This window comes from Lagenorhynchus albirostris, chromosome 13, assembly GCF_949774975.1.
Source record: "Lagenorhynchus albirostris chromosome 13, mLagAlb1.1, whole genome shotgun sequence".
NCBI classification, from domain to species: domain Eukaryota; kingdom Metazoa; phylum Chordata; class Mammalia; order Artiodactyla; family Delphinidae; genus Lagenorhynchus; species Lagenorhynchus albirostris.
Genome location: NC_083107.1, coordinates 26,771,036 through 26,786,697, shown reverse-complemented (window position 1 = coordinate 26,786,697; position 15,662 = coordinate 26,771,036). Strand labels below are relative to the sequence as shown.

Below are 15,662 nucleotides of genomic sequence, written 5' to 3'. Positions count from 1 at the left end.
TCCAGTATTGTTTCAGAAAATGGTATTGTTATTTGTTTTTACTTTTACTCTTTACTGTTTCCCAGATATGTGACCAAGGTGACTTGACTGGTGAGTGCATTAAGCTAGCAGGTTTAGAAAATTTGCTTGATGATCTAGAGATTTGTGACAGCTCCCTGCCCTGGCAGTCTACTGTACAGCTACCATCTAAGGAAGAGAGCAGTTTTGAAGAGCCTGTAAGTTTTTCCGTTTGACATTTCTTATGCGGTAGGGAAAGAAATATTTTAGTTGAAAAATGGGGATGAAAGTATAGGGCCATTTATATCCTCTAATACCAAATTGTGATGTGTAATCTGGTTTTCATCTGATATCCAGGAATATGCTGCATTAATTTGTTAGAAATTGGCGTAAAAGAAATATTTGTGCTTCGTAGACCATGAGATTTAGTGACTTCTGTGGTGTTTTGGAAAAGGCCATCCTTTGGAGCTTGCAGGCCTTTCATCTTGAGGCATCTTAACTCTTCCAAATTGTGCCAGCAGGAACCTTTGGGATGGTGTTAAGATTAGACTCATTCATGGAGATATTCAGTTGTGCTTTTTTCCCCCTCTGGCCTTCAATGTACAGGCCTTGGTATATAGGCCCTGACATATTCAAGTATTTGTTTAGAAACCCCTGAAAGATTTTAACTTCAGAGGTATCTTGAAGTCACAATTTTCTTTTATGTACAAGGCTTCATTTACCTGGATCCTTGGATCTTTTGGCTTTAATGTTTCTCTGGTCCCATTGCTCATCCGGTTTTGTCTGATACTGTCAGCTCCAATCTGGGTCCCACTTCCTGATAATATATCCTTACATTCTGTTAGTCATTAAAGACAGTTAGGTCATATATGTGGTATACTTAATGTTACTTTCCTTTTCCAGTTTTCCCATGTATAAGATTAGTATGTCATTGGAAAGCTGCTAGTTTGAGTTGCAATTATATTTTAAAATATTTATTTATTTTACTACGCCGGGTCTTAGTTGCGGCATGTGGGATCTAGTTCCCTGACCAGGGATCGAACCCTGGGCCCCTGTATTGAGAGTGCAGAGTTTCAACCGCTGGACCACCAGGGAAGTCCCTGCAATTATATTTTGACCTTTAGGTTCAGGTAGTTGAAAAGAGAAACTGAACAAAGATATTGTGATGAATTTTTCCTTTTATTTACAATTTATTTAAAAATTTTAATATAGAGAACTGTTAGGTTAGTTTTATTTTCTTCAACATTCTAGACATTGTTTAATTCTAATTTTCAATTTAATAAAGATGGGGATGAAAATGATAGCTAACACACTGTGCTCAAATAATATGCTAAGAGATTTACTTACATGCCTCAATTCATTTAGGCCTTTGGTCAATCCTGTCAGGGAGGATTGTTGGGGATTATTATCATCCCCATTTTGCAATTGATATTTATAGGGTTAAGGAACTTGCAAGTAGGGGAACTAGTATTTGAAACTAACCTTGTCAATATACTTAACCACTATACCATAAACTGTTCTTCAGTGAAACCAAAGCCAAGATTTTGCATCATTTTGGCAAGAGTGAAGGTCAGAGTTAGTTTTAATAAGAATGAGAAACAAAATATCAATTTTAAACTTTGAGTTTCTTTTTGCCTTTTTCTTCCAGTTTTATTGAGGTATAATTGACATACAACACAGTATAAGTTTAAGGGATGCAGTGTAATGACTTGACTTACATACATCATGAAATGATGACCACAATAAAGTTAGTGAACATCCATCGTCTCATATGGATACAAAATTAAAGAAATAGAAAAAATATTTTTTCCTGGTGATGAAAACTCTTAGGATTTACTTTTAACAACTTGCATATATAACATACAGCAGTGTTAATTATATTTAAACTGAGAGTTTCTAATTTTTTTGATAGTGCTACTTTTGTAATTTATGTCATCAACTTTTCATGTAGATAAAATATATTTAAAGACATAAAGATGTATATTCAGTTAACAGTGTTGTGCTGAGATTAACTGTGACACAATTTCAAATTTTATTTGCCCTTAACTGTAGGTTTTTAGTCCAGGGAGGATGCTGTTCTCTATATTGTCTTTCACTCTTAGCTCTCTTCTATGGTCTGGGAGTTACGTAATGCTAATATGAGGGAAACAATGAGCCAGACATGATGATAATCTTCCTGCGTGGCCCAGCTTGCTCTCAGGGGGTTTGCCTACTCTTTGGTTTCTTCCTTATTCTCATCTGTGTCTCAGAAGAGGCATTCATACTTGTTTGCCTCACTTTGATACGTATCCATCATTCTCTAAATGATTATTTGGGTATCCACTTATGTATGATGTAGGTTAGGGCTATGAAGAGACTGGAGAATTGGAGTCAAAACCCTGTTCAGTTACTTTGTTATTAGCCTTGTGCCTTGGGCAAATGATTTTGGAGGATCACTCTCCTTCCTTGTCTACATAAAGAATAGGAACAATAATAATCAACCTCAAATGTTGTTATGTTAAATGGGGTGTAAGGTATGTAGCACTTACATGGTTAGTGCCTGGCTGTTAGTTCCCTTTACTGAAACTAGACCATTAGACTCTTACCAGGACTTCCTACTCTAATTCATTATTCTGTTCCTTCTCTCTCCTTGTTCCTGGCAGCAGCATATTACATTCTTTTAACCTCTATAATAAAATACTGTTTTAGTATCCCTTATTTTGGCCACGTAACTCTTAAATATTATTTAAGATTGACTCCTTAGATTTCTTTCGTGTTTGTTTTGTTGGTCCCCCCTCCATCCCAAAGAATTTGTTTCCTCTCAAGGTTTAAATGCTTTTCTCTGTGTGGATGGTTATCATCTCTATTTTAAGACCCTAGTATTATTTCTCCTAGGTAGAAATTTCTTGCATGAAATTTTCCTGTGAATAGTCCCAACATCTCAAATTCACCTTGCTTAGATCAGAATAATTCATTTTTTTCCTAAAATCAGAGTGACTTACAGATTTTCTCAGTTCTTATAGAGGTGTTAGCATTTCTTGGTTTCTTCATTGTCTTTGATTCTGTCTTCATTATTGATAAAAACTAGGAGATAAACAAATCTTGATTTTTTTTCCCTCCTGACTCCTTTAATTTTTAGTGACAAACATCTGTTGATCTCTTAAATAAATATATCTCATCTTTTTCATTCTGCATTTTCTTTTTTATTAACTGCTCTAATAATCTATATATTTCGAAGCTTTGAAATGTTATCAAAGTCAAGATTGGAATAGAAATTTTTTCCCCTATGTTTGGAAGCTTTAGGGGAAAACTTCTATTAAACACAGTGCATGCATGAGCACACACAAGTATTTATCTATCATATATGTGATATATACAGTTGACTGAACAATGTGGGAATTAGGGGCACTGACCCTCTGCGAAGTTGAAGATCCACAGTTGGCCCCCTGTATCCCCGATTCCACCATATTCATGGTTCTTCCACATCCACAGATTCAACCAATCTTGGATCGTGTGTAGTACTGTAGTATTTACTATTGAAAAAAAAAAAATCCATGTGTAAGTGAACCAGTGCAGTTCAAACCCATGCTGTTAATGAGCTGCATGTCTCCTTTGGCAGTAGGATAATTGAAAACTAAGAACTTTGTGCTATGTTTAGAGCAGGGTTCCTCTACACTATTGCTTTGGGATTGGATAATTCTTTGTTGTGGGGGGCTGTTCTGTGTATTTTAGGATGTTTAGCAACATCCCTGGCCTCTACTTACTAGATGTCAGTAACATTACCCCCACTAAAGTTATGACAGCGAAAAATGTCTCCAGGTATTGCCACACGTTCCTTGGTGGGGGGAGGTGGGGGAGTGCAAAATCTTCCCCATTTGAGAACCATGGGTCTAGAGAAACTATATGGGCAGTAGAAGTAGAATTATTTATTTCCACATTCTGCCAGCTTCTTAAGAATATTTGTTACTACACACTGAAAAATCTTTCATAAAAGAGGATAGAAAAATTCATGCTTATGTACATTTTTAGACTCCCTCCTGAGAGGGCAGCACTGGAATAACTTTTTAGGAAAATAAAAGTGGTATGTTGTTTTTATATGAGAGTATACTGTGAATTTGGTGAAAAGTTGTGTAATGTTTATGTACCAACATCAGTACTAATAGTTTATAATTTCTTTTTTTTTTTTAAGATTTTTTTTTTGATATGGACCATTTTTAAAGTCTGTTGAATTTGTTACAATATTGCTTCTGTTTTATGTTTTGTTTTTCTGGCTATGAGGCATGTGGGATCTTAGCTCCCCAACCAGGGATCGAACCCACACCCCTGCATTGGAAGGCGAAGTCTTAACCACTGGACTGCCAGGGAAGTCCCCTCTGATTTCTTTTTTAACAAGGACTTGCTGGAATGTCATGAAACTTCAGGAACTTCTTTTTCAGCATTTAACCTTTACTTCATCAGTTTATATTTCCCACTACTTTTGTTTCAAAAAATTTGAGAACTTATGATTTTTGGTAACTGATCACAGATACAGTTCTTTGATGCGTTTATTTTTCTTCTAAACATTTGTGGATTTCTTGAAAATATTTCTGTTCTCTCTTCCCTCCTTTCCTCTTTCCTTTCCCTAACATACCTCTCCTTAAAAAACAAGTCCTTGAGCTTGTCAAGAATATTACCATAGTTCAGATCATACTATTGTTAAGTAGCAAACTTCTGAGTAATAGAACACTTCTAGGTCTCCTATCTGTAATATTCTATACAGGTAGACTTCCAAACCCTCAAATAATTTGTAGAGCCTTCCTGGAATTAACCAAACAAGATATGATCTATATATGAATTCAGGAGGGTTGAGAATATGATCTTGAGGAACTGGTATAACTGCTTAACATTCATTTTCATAAAAATGAGGTTATTTTTTAGTAGATGAAGTCTAAAATTAATCTTATTTTCATCATTTTTTATCTCTTTTCATAGGTATGTCTTTCTAATATGGACATTAATCAGTCTTTTGCATCTGTATTGCCTCCATCTGTTCCTCATGAGCCAACTAGAGAGTTGGAGTATCACTCTTCAGATCTCAGAATGTTGAGGGTATCTCCTGACACTGTGCCAGGGACTTTCAAACATTCAACAGGTATGTAAAGAAGGAGATATCAAGTGTCCTTATGACTAGCTTGTTAAAAATATCTTGCTGTGCCTAATTTTTTACTTTTGAACTCCTGCAATAATGTTAACTTTGGATTAGGTGTATTTATAGATCCTCAGATCTTTTGTTAGATGAACCATTTGATTTTCATTGCATTCTTCATGACAGTGTTTAGAACTGAATTACATGGAGGAGTCTGATATTAGAGTCAGTTTGTTTCTATATTCCTTTCTGTGACTTGAAGGGAAAAGGGAATTAAATGAGCATAAGAACAGATACACGTTTACAGAGAGGAAACTGAGAGATTAGTTTTGAGGTAGAAAGCAAGATTGTCTGCTGAGGGAGGTTGAGAGTTGTGGAGGTGAGTTAAGGGATTTGAGGAGAGTGGCTTGGTGAAGGCTTAGAATTTATGTTGAAGTGAATAGGGGATGGAGCTGACCAAGGATAAGCAGATGGATTGGCAGTAGTTCTGAGAAGTCAGCTGAGGTTGGAGATGCCTATCCTGGACATTTTCATGTGAGTGAAATCATACAATATGAGATCTTTTGTGGCTGGCTTCTTTTACTGAGTACGTTTTCAAGATTTATCCATGTTATAGTGTATATCGGTACTCATTCCTTTTTATTGCCATAGGATGGATATGTCACATATTGTTTACCTGTTCATCAGTTGATGGACACTTGGGTTGTTTTCCACTTTTTGACCCTTAGGAATAATGCTGTTATGAACATTCACGTACAGGTTTGTGTATTTGTTATTTTTATTTCTCTTTGGTATATATCTAGGAGTGGGAATTTCTCGTTCATGGTAACAGTGTTTAACATTTTGAATAACTGCTAAACTGTTTTCCAAAGAATATGCACCATATTACATTCCCACCAGCATTATGAGGGTTCCAGTTTCTCCACACCCTCCACAACACTTGTTTTTCTGTCTTTCTGATTATAGCCATTCTGGTGGCTGTGAAGTGGTATCTTGTAGTTTTGGTTTACGTTTCCCTAAATGTTATGTTATTGATTTGAGATTTTTCTTTTTAATGTAGGTATTTACGTTGATAGATCTAAACACTACTTTAGCTGTGTGCCTTAAGTTTTGGCTTGTTGTGTTTTTGTTTTAATTCATCTAAACTATTTCCTAATATACTTTATAGGATTTTTGTGCTTTTAAATTTAACTGAGGCATGTTTTATGTCCTACCATGTTTATCCGGTAGAATGTATGGTTTGCGCTTGAGAAGAAATGTGCATTCTGCTGTTGTTAGGTGATGTGTTCTATACATGTCTCTTAGTTCTAGTGGGTTTATAGTGTTCAAGTCTTCTGATCCTTGTTGATCTTCTGCTAGTTTTCTCCATTTTTGAAAGTAGGGTATTGAAGTCTCCAATTATTATTGTTTGTCTGTTTTTCCCTTTTCTGTCAGAATTGTTTCATATATTTTGAGACTTTGATATTAAGTGCATTTATGTTTGTAATTGTTATATATTCCTGATGAATTGACCTTTTTGCTGTTGTCCCTCTTTAATTCTAGAAACATATTTTTTTGTTTTAAGGTCTATTTTGTCTTATGTCTCTGTGGACTTTACAGTTCTTATGGTTGCTGCTTGAATGTTGTATCTTTTTTCATCCCTGTACTTTCAACCTATTTATGTTTTTGAAACTGAACTGTATCTCTTGTAAATAGCTTATAATTGTATCTTTTTATTTCTTAATTCCAGACTGACAGTCTTTGCCTTTTTTTTTGCGGTATGCGGCCTTTCCCGTCGCGGAGCACAGGCTCCAGATACTCAGGCTCAGTGGCCATGACCGATGGGCCCAGCCGCTCTGCGGCATGTGGGATCCTCCTGGACCGGGGCATGAACCCGCGTCCCCTGCATTAGCAGGCGGATTCCCAACCACTGCACCACCAGGGAAGCCCCAATCTTTGCCTTTGATGTGATTGTTTAATCCATTCACATTTAATGTAATTATTGATAACATTGGATTTATACTTGCTGATTTACTTTTTCTTTTCCATATGCCTTATGACTCTTTTGTTCTTCTGTTCATCCTTTACTGCTTTTTATTGCATTAAGTGAATATTTTCCAGTATTTTAATTTCTTTAATAATTTTCTAGCTAATTTTTACTTTTTAAAAAGTGAATTATTTATTTTTATTTATTTTATTTTTGGCTGTGTTGGGTTTTTGTTGCTGCATGTGGGCTTTCCCTAGTTGCGGCAAGCAGGGGCTACTCTTTGTTGTGGTGTGTGGGCTTCTCACTGCGGTGGCTTCTCTTGTTGCGGAGCATGGGCTCTAGGTGCACAGGCTTCAGTAGTTGTGGCATGTGGGCTTCAGTAGTTGTGGCATGTGGGCTTCAGTAGTTGTGGCTCGCAGGCTCATTAGTTGTTGCACACGGGCTTAGTTTCTCTGCGGCATGTGGTATCTTCCCGGACCAGGGCTCGAACCCGTGTCCCCTGCATTGGCAGGCGGATTCTTAACCACTGTGCCACCAGGGAAGTCCTAGCTAATTTTTAAAGTTATATTATTAGTGGTTGCTCTAGGGTTTATAAAATTTATCTTACCAGAATATACTCCCAGTTTATACTAACTGAATTCTAGTGTGATACAGAGATGTTTCTCCTATATAGATCTATTCCCTCTTCTTTGTATTTGCAATTATTATAATACATAATACACCTATATGTTACAAACCCAAGAGTAGATTGTTACATTGTCATAATTATTTATATAATTTTATGTATTTTAAAGAAGCTCAGAGAAGTAGAGAGAGCAAATATTTATATTTATAGAGCTTATTACATTAATATTTGAATTTATTCTTTTTTCTTATTCTCTTTATTTGTTCCTGTGGATTTGTTATCACCCAGTGTCATTTCCTTGCTGTACTCTAAGTTTGCTCCCATGTACTTCCTTTTGATGTTATAGTTGAATATGTTACATTTCTATATGTTATAGCCCCAATAATACAATTATATATGTGTTGTTTTATGTAAGCTTGCTTTTAAAATCTGTTAGAAGAAAGGAAAATATGCAAGTGTCCTGTCTTTTTGTAATTACCTAACATAATTATCTTTACTAGCACTATTTGTTTTGTTCTGTAAATTCGAATTGCTGTTTGGTGTCACTTGCTTTCAGCCTGAAGAACTTCCTTTAGTATTTTTTGTAAGATGGGCCTGCCACCAACAAATTCTCTCAGTTTTTGTATATCTGGGAATGTTTTTATATTATCTTTTCGAAAGATAGTTTTGCTGGGTTTTGAATTCTTGGTTGACAGTTTTTTCCAGCACTTTGAATATGTCTTTCCACTCACTGTATTCTGCCTTTATTGTTTCTGGTGAGAAATCAGCTATTCTTATTAGTGTTCCATTGTATGTGATTTGTTTTTTTTCTTGCTGCTTTCAGGATATTCTCTTCGTCTTTCAGCATTTTGATTTTGATTATGATGTGTTGGCATAGATCTCTCTGTTTATCATTGAGTTCATTGGGATTCTCAGATGTGTAGGATAATGTTTTTCATCAAATTTGGGAAGTTTTCAGCCATTATTTTTTTCTGCTCTTTTCTGTCTCAGATATCCCCCATTATACATATGTCAGTACACTTAATCTTGTCAAATAGCTCTCTGAGCCTTTGTTCATTTTTATTTATTCTTTTTTTTTTGCTGTCCTTCAGCTTGCATAGTCTCTGTTATCATCATATTCACTGATTCTTCTGTCTGTCCCTATTTACTGTTGAGCCTCTAGGAAGTTTTTCATTTTAGTTGTACTTTTCAACCCCAGAACTTCCATTTGCTTCTTTTGTAAGTTCTATTAGCTTATTTTCTATTTGATGAGACATTGCCATTATTTCTTTTAATTTTATTTTTTAATGTTTTCTTAACATCTTTATTAGAGTATAATTGCTTTACAATGCTGTGTTAGTTTCTGCTGTATAACAAAATGAATCAGCTATATGTGTACATATATCCCCATATCTCCTCCCTCTTGCCTCTCCCTCTCACCCTCCCTATCCCACCCCTCTAGGTGAACACAAAGCACTGAGCTGATCTCCCTGTGCTATGTGACTGCTTCCCACTAGCTATCTGTTTTACATTTGGCAGTGTATATATGTCCATGCCACTCTCTCACTTCGTCCTAGCTTACCCTTCCCCGTCCCCATGTCCTCAAGTCCATTCTCTACGTCTGCGTCTTTATTCCTGTCCTGCCCCAAGGTTCTTCAGAACCAATTTATTTTAATTTTTTTTAGATTCCATATATATATTTGTTAGCATACAGTATTTGTTTTTCTCTTTCTGACTTACTTCACTCTGTATGAACAGTCTGTACGTCCATCCACCTCACTATAAATAACTCAATTTCATTTCTTTTTATGGCTGAGTAATATTCCATTGTATATTTGTGCCACATCTTCTTTATCCATTCATCTGTCGATGGACATTTAGGTTGCTTCCATGTCCGGGCTATTGTAAGTAGGGCTGCAATGAACATTGTGGTACATGACTTTTTGAATTATGGCTTTCTCAGGGTATATGCCCAGTAGTGGGATTGCTGGGTCGTATGGTAGTTCTGTTTTTAGTTTGTTTTTTTTTGTTGTTGTTGTGGTACGCGGGCCTCTCACTGTTGTGGCCTCTCCCGTTGCAGAGCACAGGCTCCGGACGCGCAGGCTCAGCGGCCATGGCTCACAGGCCTAGCCGCTCCGCGGCATGTGGGATCTTCCCGCACCGGGGCACGAACCCGTGTCCCCTGCATCGGCAGGCAGACTCCCAACCACTGCGCCACCAGGGAAGCCCTGTTTTTAGTTTTTTAAGGAACCTCCATACTGTTCTCCATAGTGGCTGTATCAATTTACATTCCCACCAACAGTACAAGAGGGTTCCCTTTTCTCCACACCCTCTCCAGCATTTATTGTTTGTAGATTTTTGATGATGGCCATTCTGACCAGTGTGAGGTAATACCTCATTGTAGTTTTGATTTGCATTTCTCTAATGATTAGTGATGTTGAGCATCCTTTCATGTGTTTATTGGCAATCTGTATATCTTCTTTGGAGAAATGTCTGTTTAGGTCTTCTGCCCATCTTTGGATTGGTTTGTTTGTTTTTTTGTTATTGAGCTGCATGAGCTGCTTGTATATTTTGGAGTTTAATCCTTTGTCAGTTGTTTCATTTGCAAATATTTTCTCCCATTCTGAGAGTTGTCTGTTCGTCTTGTTTATGGTTTCCTTTGCTGTGCAAAAGCTTTGTAGTTTCATTAGGTCCCATTTGTTTATTTTTGTTTTTATTTCCATTTCTCTGGGAAGTGGGTCAAAAAGGATCTTGCTGTGATTTATGTCATAGAGTGTTCTACATGTGTTTTCCTCTAAGAGTTTGATAGTGTCTGGCCTTACATTTAGGTCTTTAATCCATTTTGAGTTTATTTTTGTGTATGGTGTTAGAGAGTGTTCTAATTTCATTCTTTTACATGTAGCTGTCCAGTTTTCCCAGCACCACTTATTGAAGAGGCTGTCTTTTCTCCACTATTCTTGCTTCCCTTTTTTCTCCACTTTTCTCCACTATTCTTGCCTCCTTTATCAAAGATAAGGTGACCATATGTGTGTGCGTTTATCTCTGGGCTTTCTGTCCTGTTCCATTGATCTTTATTTCTGGTTTTGTGCCAGTACCATACTGTCTTGATTACTGTAGCTTTGTAGTATAGTCTGAAGTCAGGGAGCCTGATTCCTCCAGCTCCGTTTTTCTTTCTCAAGATTGCTTTGGCTATTCAGGGTCTTTTGTGTTTCCATACAAATTGTGGAATTTTTTTGTTCTAGTTCTGTGAAAAATGACATTGGTAGTTTAATAGGGATTTCATTGAAGCTTCTTTTAATTTTTAAAGCATGGTTTCCTTTTCTTCTTGAACATATTTATAATAACTGCTTTGAAGTCTTTGCTGGCTAAAACCAAAATGTGGGTCTCCTTAAAGGCAGTTTCTATTGCTTGTTTTTTTCCTGTGAATGGGTCACTTTTCTTTTTCTTTGCGTGTGTCACAACTTTTTGTTATAAACTGGACATTTTAGATAATATATTGTTGCAGCTCTGGTTACTGATTCCCTCTCTGGGCTGAGAATATTTGTTATTGTTTTGCTTGTCTGGTTATTTAGTGACTAGTTTGGAAGTGAAGTCTGTTTCCCCTGCAGTATGCACCTTCTGAATTTCCTCACTGGAAAGCAGAGTCTTTTTTTTTTAATTGGATTTGCATTTGATTATTTTATTTTATTAAAAAAATATTTTATTTATTTGGTTGTGCCCTGTCAGTTGCAGCCGTTGGGCTCCTTAGTTGTGGCATGCATGTGGGATCTAGCTCCCTGACCAGGGATTGACCCCAGGCCCCCCGGCATTGGGAGCATGGAGTCTTAACCACTGCGCCACCAGGGAAGTCCCAAAAGCAGAGTCTTTGGTATATGTACAGCCTCCCTGACTGTGGTCTCCATCCATTCCCTCCTCCTATGACTGTGGCTTTAACTGAGTTCTCTTTTACTGTCTCTTTCATCTCCTTGTTAATCTTCTTGTTTGTCTTGCAATATTGGTATCAGCTGTTAGCCTCAGCTAAGCTGATTGCTGTATTGTTTTCAACAATGCCTTGAGGCATAAATTGCTCCGTGGTCTGATTCAGTTACTGTAAGGCCCTTTCTTAGAGGTAGTCTTTTAGGTCAGTCTTTGAGCCTTTCTTTTAAACTTCTAGCTTGTCTACTGTGTGGCTTTTTCCTATCATGTAGCTAGCAGCTTCCTCTTAATTGCTTTACTGTGATCACCATTGTTTTTGCTGGTGTTCTTAGGCCTGAACTTCTCCGTGTTCTATTCCAAATGAAGTCAGTCTGCTTATGGAGATATGTGGAGCTCTCTGTTCATATGGCTTGCCTCTCCTGGGAAAAAGCTTTGTGACATTGCTCTGGGAGTTGGAACAGTGACCCACTTATATTGGAGTAACACGTCCCTTCTTTATAAGAATGGTGTTGGGTGTGGATGGTATTCTCTGGTCTTCTTGGATCGCCTCTTCTGGAGTGGAACCTCCATCCTACTAGTAAGGTCGGGTGGGGCCGCAGCCCAGTATTCTCAGCCTACCGTGCCTGGGGTAAATCTCTAAAAGTGGGGAACTAGGTGAAGGTAGGTCACTCTTTGTGCTCTTCTTTTGCAGCCTGTCTTCCAAGACATCCTCTCTGTTCAGCCTTTTTACCTTATGCTTTATTTCTATTGATGCACCCAGTTGTACCATTTGGTTATGTCTCATTCCTCCCAGTAAGACCCTGAGCTCCTGAGTGATAGTAGTTTGGGGAAAAGCCTGAAATTAGATTCAGCTGCCTTGACATCTGAAGCAGTTGAAAAAATGGGAAATGAGAAAGACAAATTTGAAAGACTTCAACAACCCATGATTAAATTATGCTGTAAGAATAGATAAGCTCTCTGGGGGAGCCTGAGTATAGAGAACAGCAAAATTCCAAGGATAAAACTTTATAGAATATAGTAGGAGAAAGGGGAGCCAATAGAGAATACAGAAAAGGAACAGATATTTTGTTTATTAATCAGATTTAGTTTTTACTCTTTTAGTTTTCATTCCCATTTCTTATTGCCTTTGTCACATCACACTGGATTTGGTTGCATACACGTGTAAGATTGCTAAATCTTCTTGGTGAATTTATCCTTTTATCATTATGTGGTAATGCTCTTTGTTTTGAGTAATTATTTTTATTCTGGAGATTACTTTATCTGCTATTATAGCCATTACTGCTTTTAAAAAATTGTACAGTATTTCTTTTTCTGTCTTTTTTACTTCAACCTTCTTATGTCATTGTGTTTGAAGGGATTTTCTTCAAACACAATGGGCATATAGTTGTATTTTTTTTAAACACTGTGTTAATGTCTGTATTTTAGTTGGTGTACTAGACTATTTGCATTAAAACCATTATTGATATACTGGGCTTAAAGTCTGCCATTGTATTTGTTTTCTCTTTGTTCCTCTGTTTCTCTTTTCTTGAATTACTGTGGATTACAGGAACATTTTGATCTATCTATAGTATTTTGAGTATATTGCACTGTATTGTTTCTTTAGAGGTTGCTTTAGGTGTTACAATATACATAGATAATTTATAACTGTTTACTGGTATCAACTTTCACCTCTGAGAGTGAAGTAGAATTAGTTCCCTTTACCCTTCCCACTTTAAAAATAATAATTGTTTTAATATTTCGTTTACATATATTGAGTACAACAGCAAATAGTGTTAGACAATTTCCTCAGTCATCAAATATGATTTAAGAAACTCATAAAGAGACTGAAAGTCTGTTATATTTCCTCTATTTTTATCCATTCTGTTGTGGTTTTTGTTTCTGTTTTTTTTGGTCTTTATGAACTTTCAGGTTTTTTTCCTGCTATTTTCTTTTGGTTGGAGAATTTCTCAGCCCCTCTATGTGGGTGAGTCTATTAGTGACAGATTTATTTTCTTTACCTGAAAGTGTCTTTATTCCTCATTCATTCTTGAAGGATAATTGAGCCAGACATAGAATTAATGGTTTATGGTTTTTTTCTTTCAGCACTTGCAAAATGGCATAACACTTCTTACTGGCTTCCATGTTTTCAGATGTGAAATCTACTATCATTCAAATTGGTGTTCTCCTATATCTTCTGAAATTTAATTGTGTTGTGTCTTGGTGTGGATATCTTTGAGTTTCGTATTTGGGATTCACTTAACTTCTTGAACCTGTAGATATATGTCTCACCAAATTTGGGAAGTTTCCCATTATTTCTGTGGATAGTTTTTTTTAGTGCCTCCCTCCCCACCCCCACCCCCCTTCTCCTCTGCTTATGCCATTCTGTTGATATGAACGTTAGAGCTTTTGTTATAGCCCAAGAGCCCCTGTCTTTTAAAAATTGATTTTCTTTCTGTTGTTCAGACTTATTAATTGTATTGATATGTCCTCATGTTCACTTATTCTATCTTCTGTCATTTCCATTCTGTCATTGAGCCTCTCAAATGAGGTTTTTATTTGTTACTGTATTTTTTTCAATTTCCATTTGTTCTTTTTTATAACTTACGTTTCTTTACTGAGATTTTATCTTATTTCATTTTCTTCAAGACATTCTTAATTGCTTGCTCAAGCGTATAAGATGGTTGCTTTTTAAATCCTTGTCAGATAATTCCATCATCTGTTTCACCTTGAGGTTGGAATCATCTGATTATCTTTCTCATTCAAGCTGTGATGTTCCTGGTTCTTGATATTGTGAATGATTTTTAATTGTGTTTTGTACATTTTGAATGTTACAGTAAGAGACTGGATCCTATTTAATCTGTTTTAGCATTCAGTTGTCTTATTTATATGTAACATATAGGTCCTGGCCTACTTGTATGGGCTTTGGTTTCAGAGACTGTTTAGTTTTCAGTTTTCACTGAACAAAGCAGATTTGCATTATAGTCTACTTTGCTCAGTGGTGCTGCTGAGGCTCATGCTTGATCTCTGCTGGTGCTGCTCATGCGGTAGAATGCTCTTCCTTAGGCCTACTGCTGTTGAGTGGAAAGTGGGAGATATTGGCCCATAGGGTGAAGGATGCTTTCCTGGGCCTGCTCCCTGGGCACCTGATGCCAGTGGATCTCCCACTTGATTCTTGCTCCTGCCATCAGTCGGGGCAAAAAGTGCTTTTCTAGGCCTCCTGGTACATTTAGGTGGGGGATGTAGGAATTCTGGGCTTCTAGGATACTGACTTTTCCTGGGCCAGCTCTCTGGGCCTCTTAGTGCTGGTGGGCTTCTCTCTTAAGTTTCTGCCAGTACTGTTGGGGAGGAAAGCACTGACCTGGGTTGCCTTCTGTCACTGGGTTGGAAATCAGGAGATTTGGAATCAGTTGCTGGCCAGAGGGTTAGGAGATTCCATCCAGGCCTTCTCTTCCTCCTTCCCCATCTTGGTGCAGGTTCCAGGACACTAGCCTCACCTAGGTCCATTCAGGATATATGAGAATTAAAAAGAAAATCCAGGGAACTCAGTGTTGTGTTGTTCCTCAAGTTCCTCAAGTGTGGTCCCTAGCCATTTGGCCTTCCACTTTCCAACCTTTCAGAGTCTTTTTATGATTTTCTGTTGAATTGTTTACAGGGAGAAGCAGAGAAAGGTGAGTTTATACTCTTTTTGTCTGGTGACGAGAAGACAACTGGAATTTCGAATATGTGAGAACTTTGGAGGCATTATTGTCTTTGGGCTGTTGGTAGAAATCATCAAATGAGGGAGTCACGGTGGTAAGAAGTGAAGTAAAGATCTTTCTCAGGCAACATTGAATAAGTTCAGGGATCTCTAGCCACAGAAGGTAGGGACACCTATGCCATGAACTTTCCCTAGGTTTTCTAAAATCTGCCCCATAATGAACTAAAAATAATAGCTAACATTCATTCCTTGCTTACTTTGTTAAGCATTTCCATAGATCATATTATTTTATATCTATACCTAACTTACGATGTTAGGTACTACTATTATCCTATTTGATAACTGAGCAAAATGAAGTTTAGAGAGGTTAAATTACTTGCCCCATAGCTGGTAAATTGGA

The 15,662-nt window shown here is 37.1% G+C and overlaps 1 protein-coding gene across 1 annotated transcript in view; it reads left to right on the top strand.

The window, feature by feature from the left end:
• Nucleotides 1-15,662, top strand: part of ALMS1 (ALMS1 centrosome and basal body associated protein) — a 229,346-nt gene that overhangs the window by 41,411 nt on the left and 172,273 nt on the right. The window contains exons 5-6 of the mRNA XM_060168612.1: nucleotides 66-215; nucleotides 4,948-5,107. Coding sequence (XP_060024595.1) covers nucleotides 66-215; nucleotides 4,948-5,107 — 310 coding nt within the window. The remainder of the gene's footprint in view (nucleotides 1-65; nucleotides 216-4,947; nucleotides 5,108-15,662) is intronic.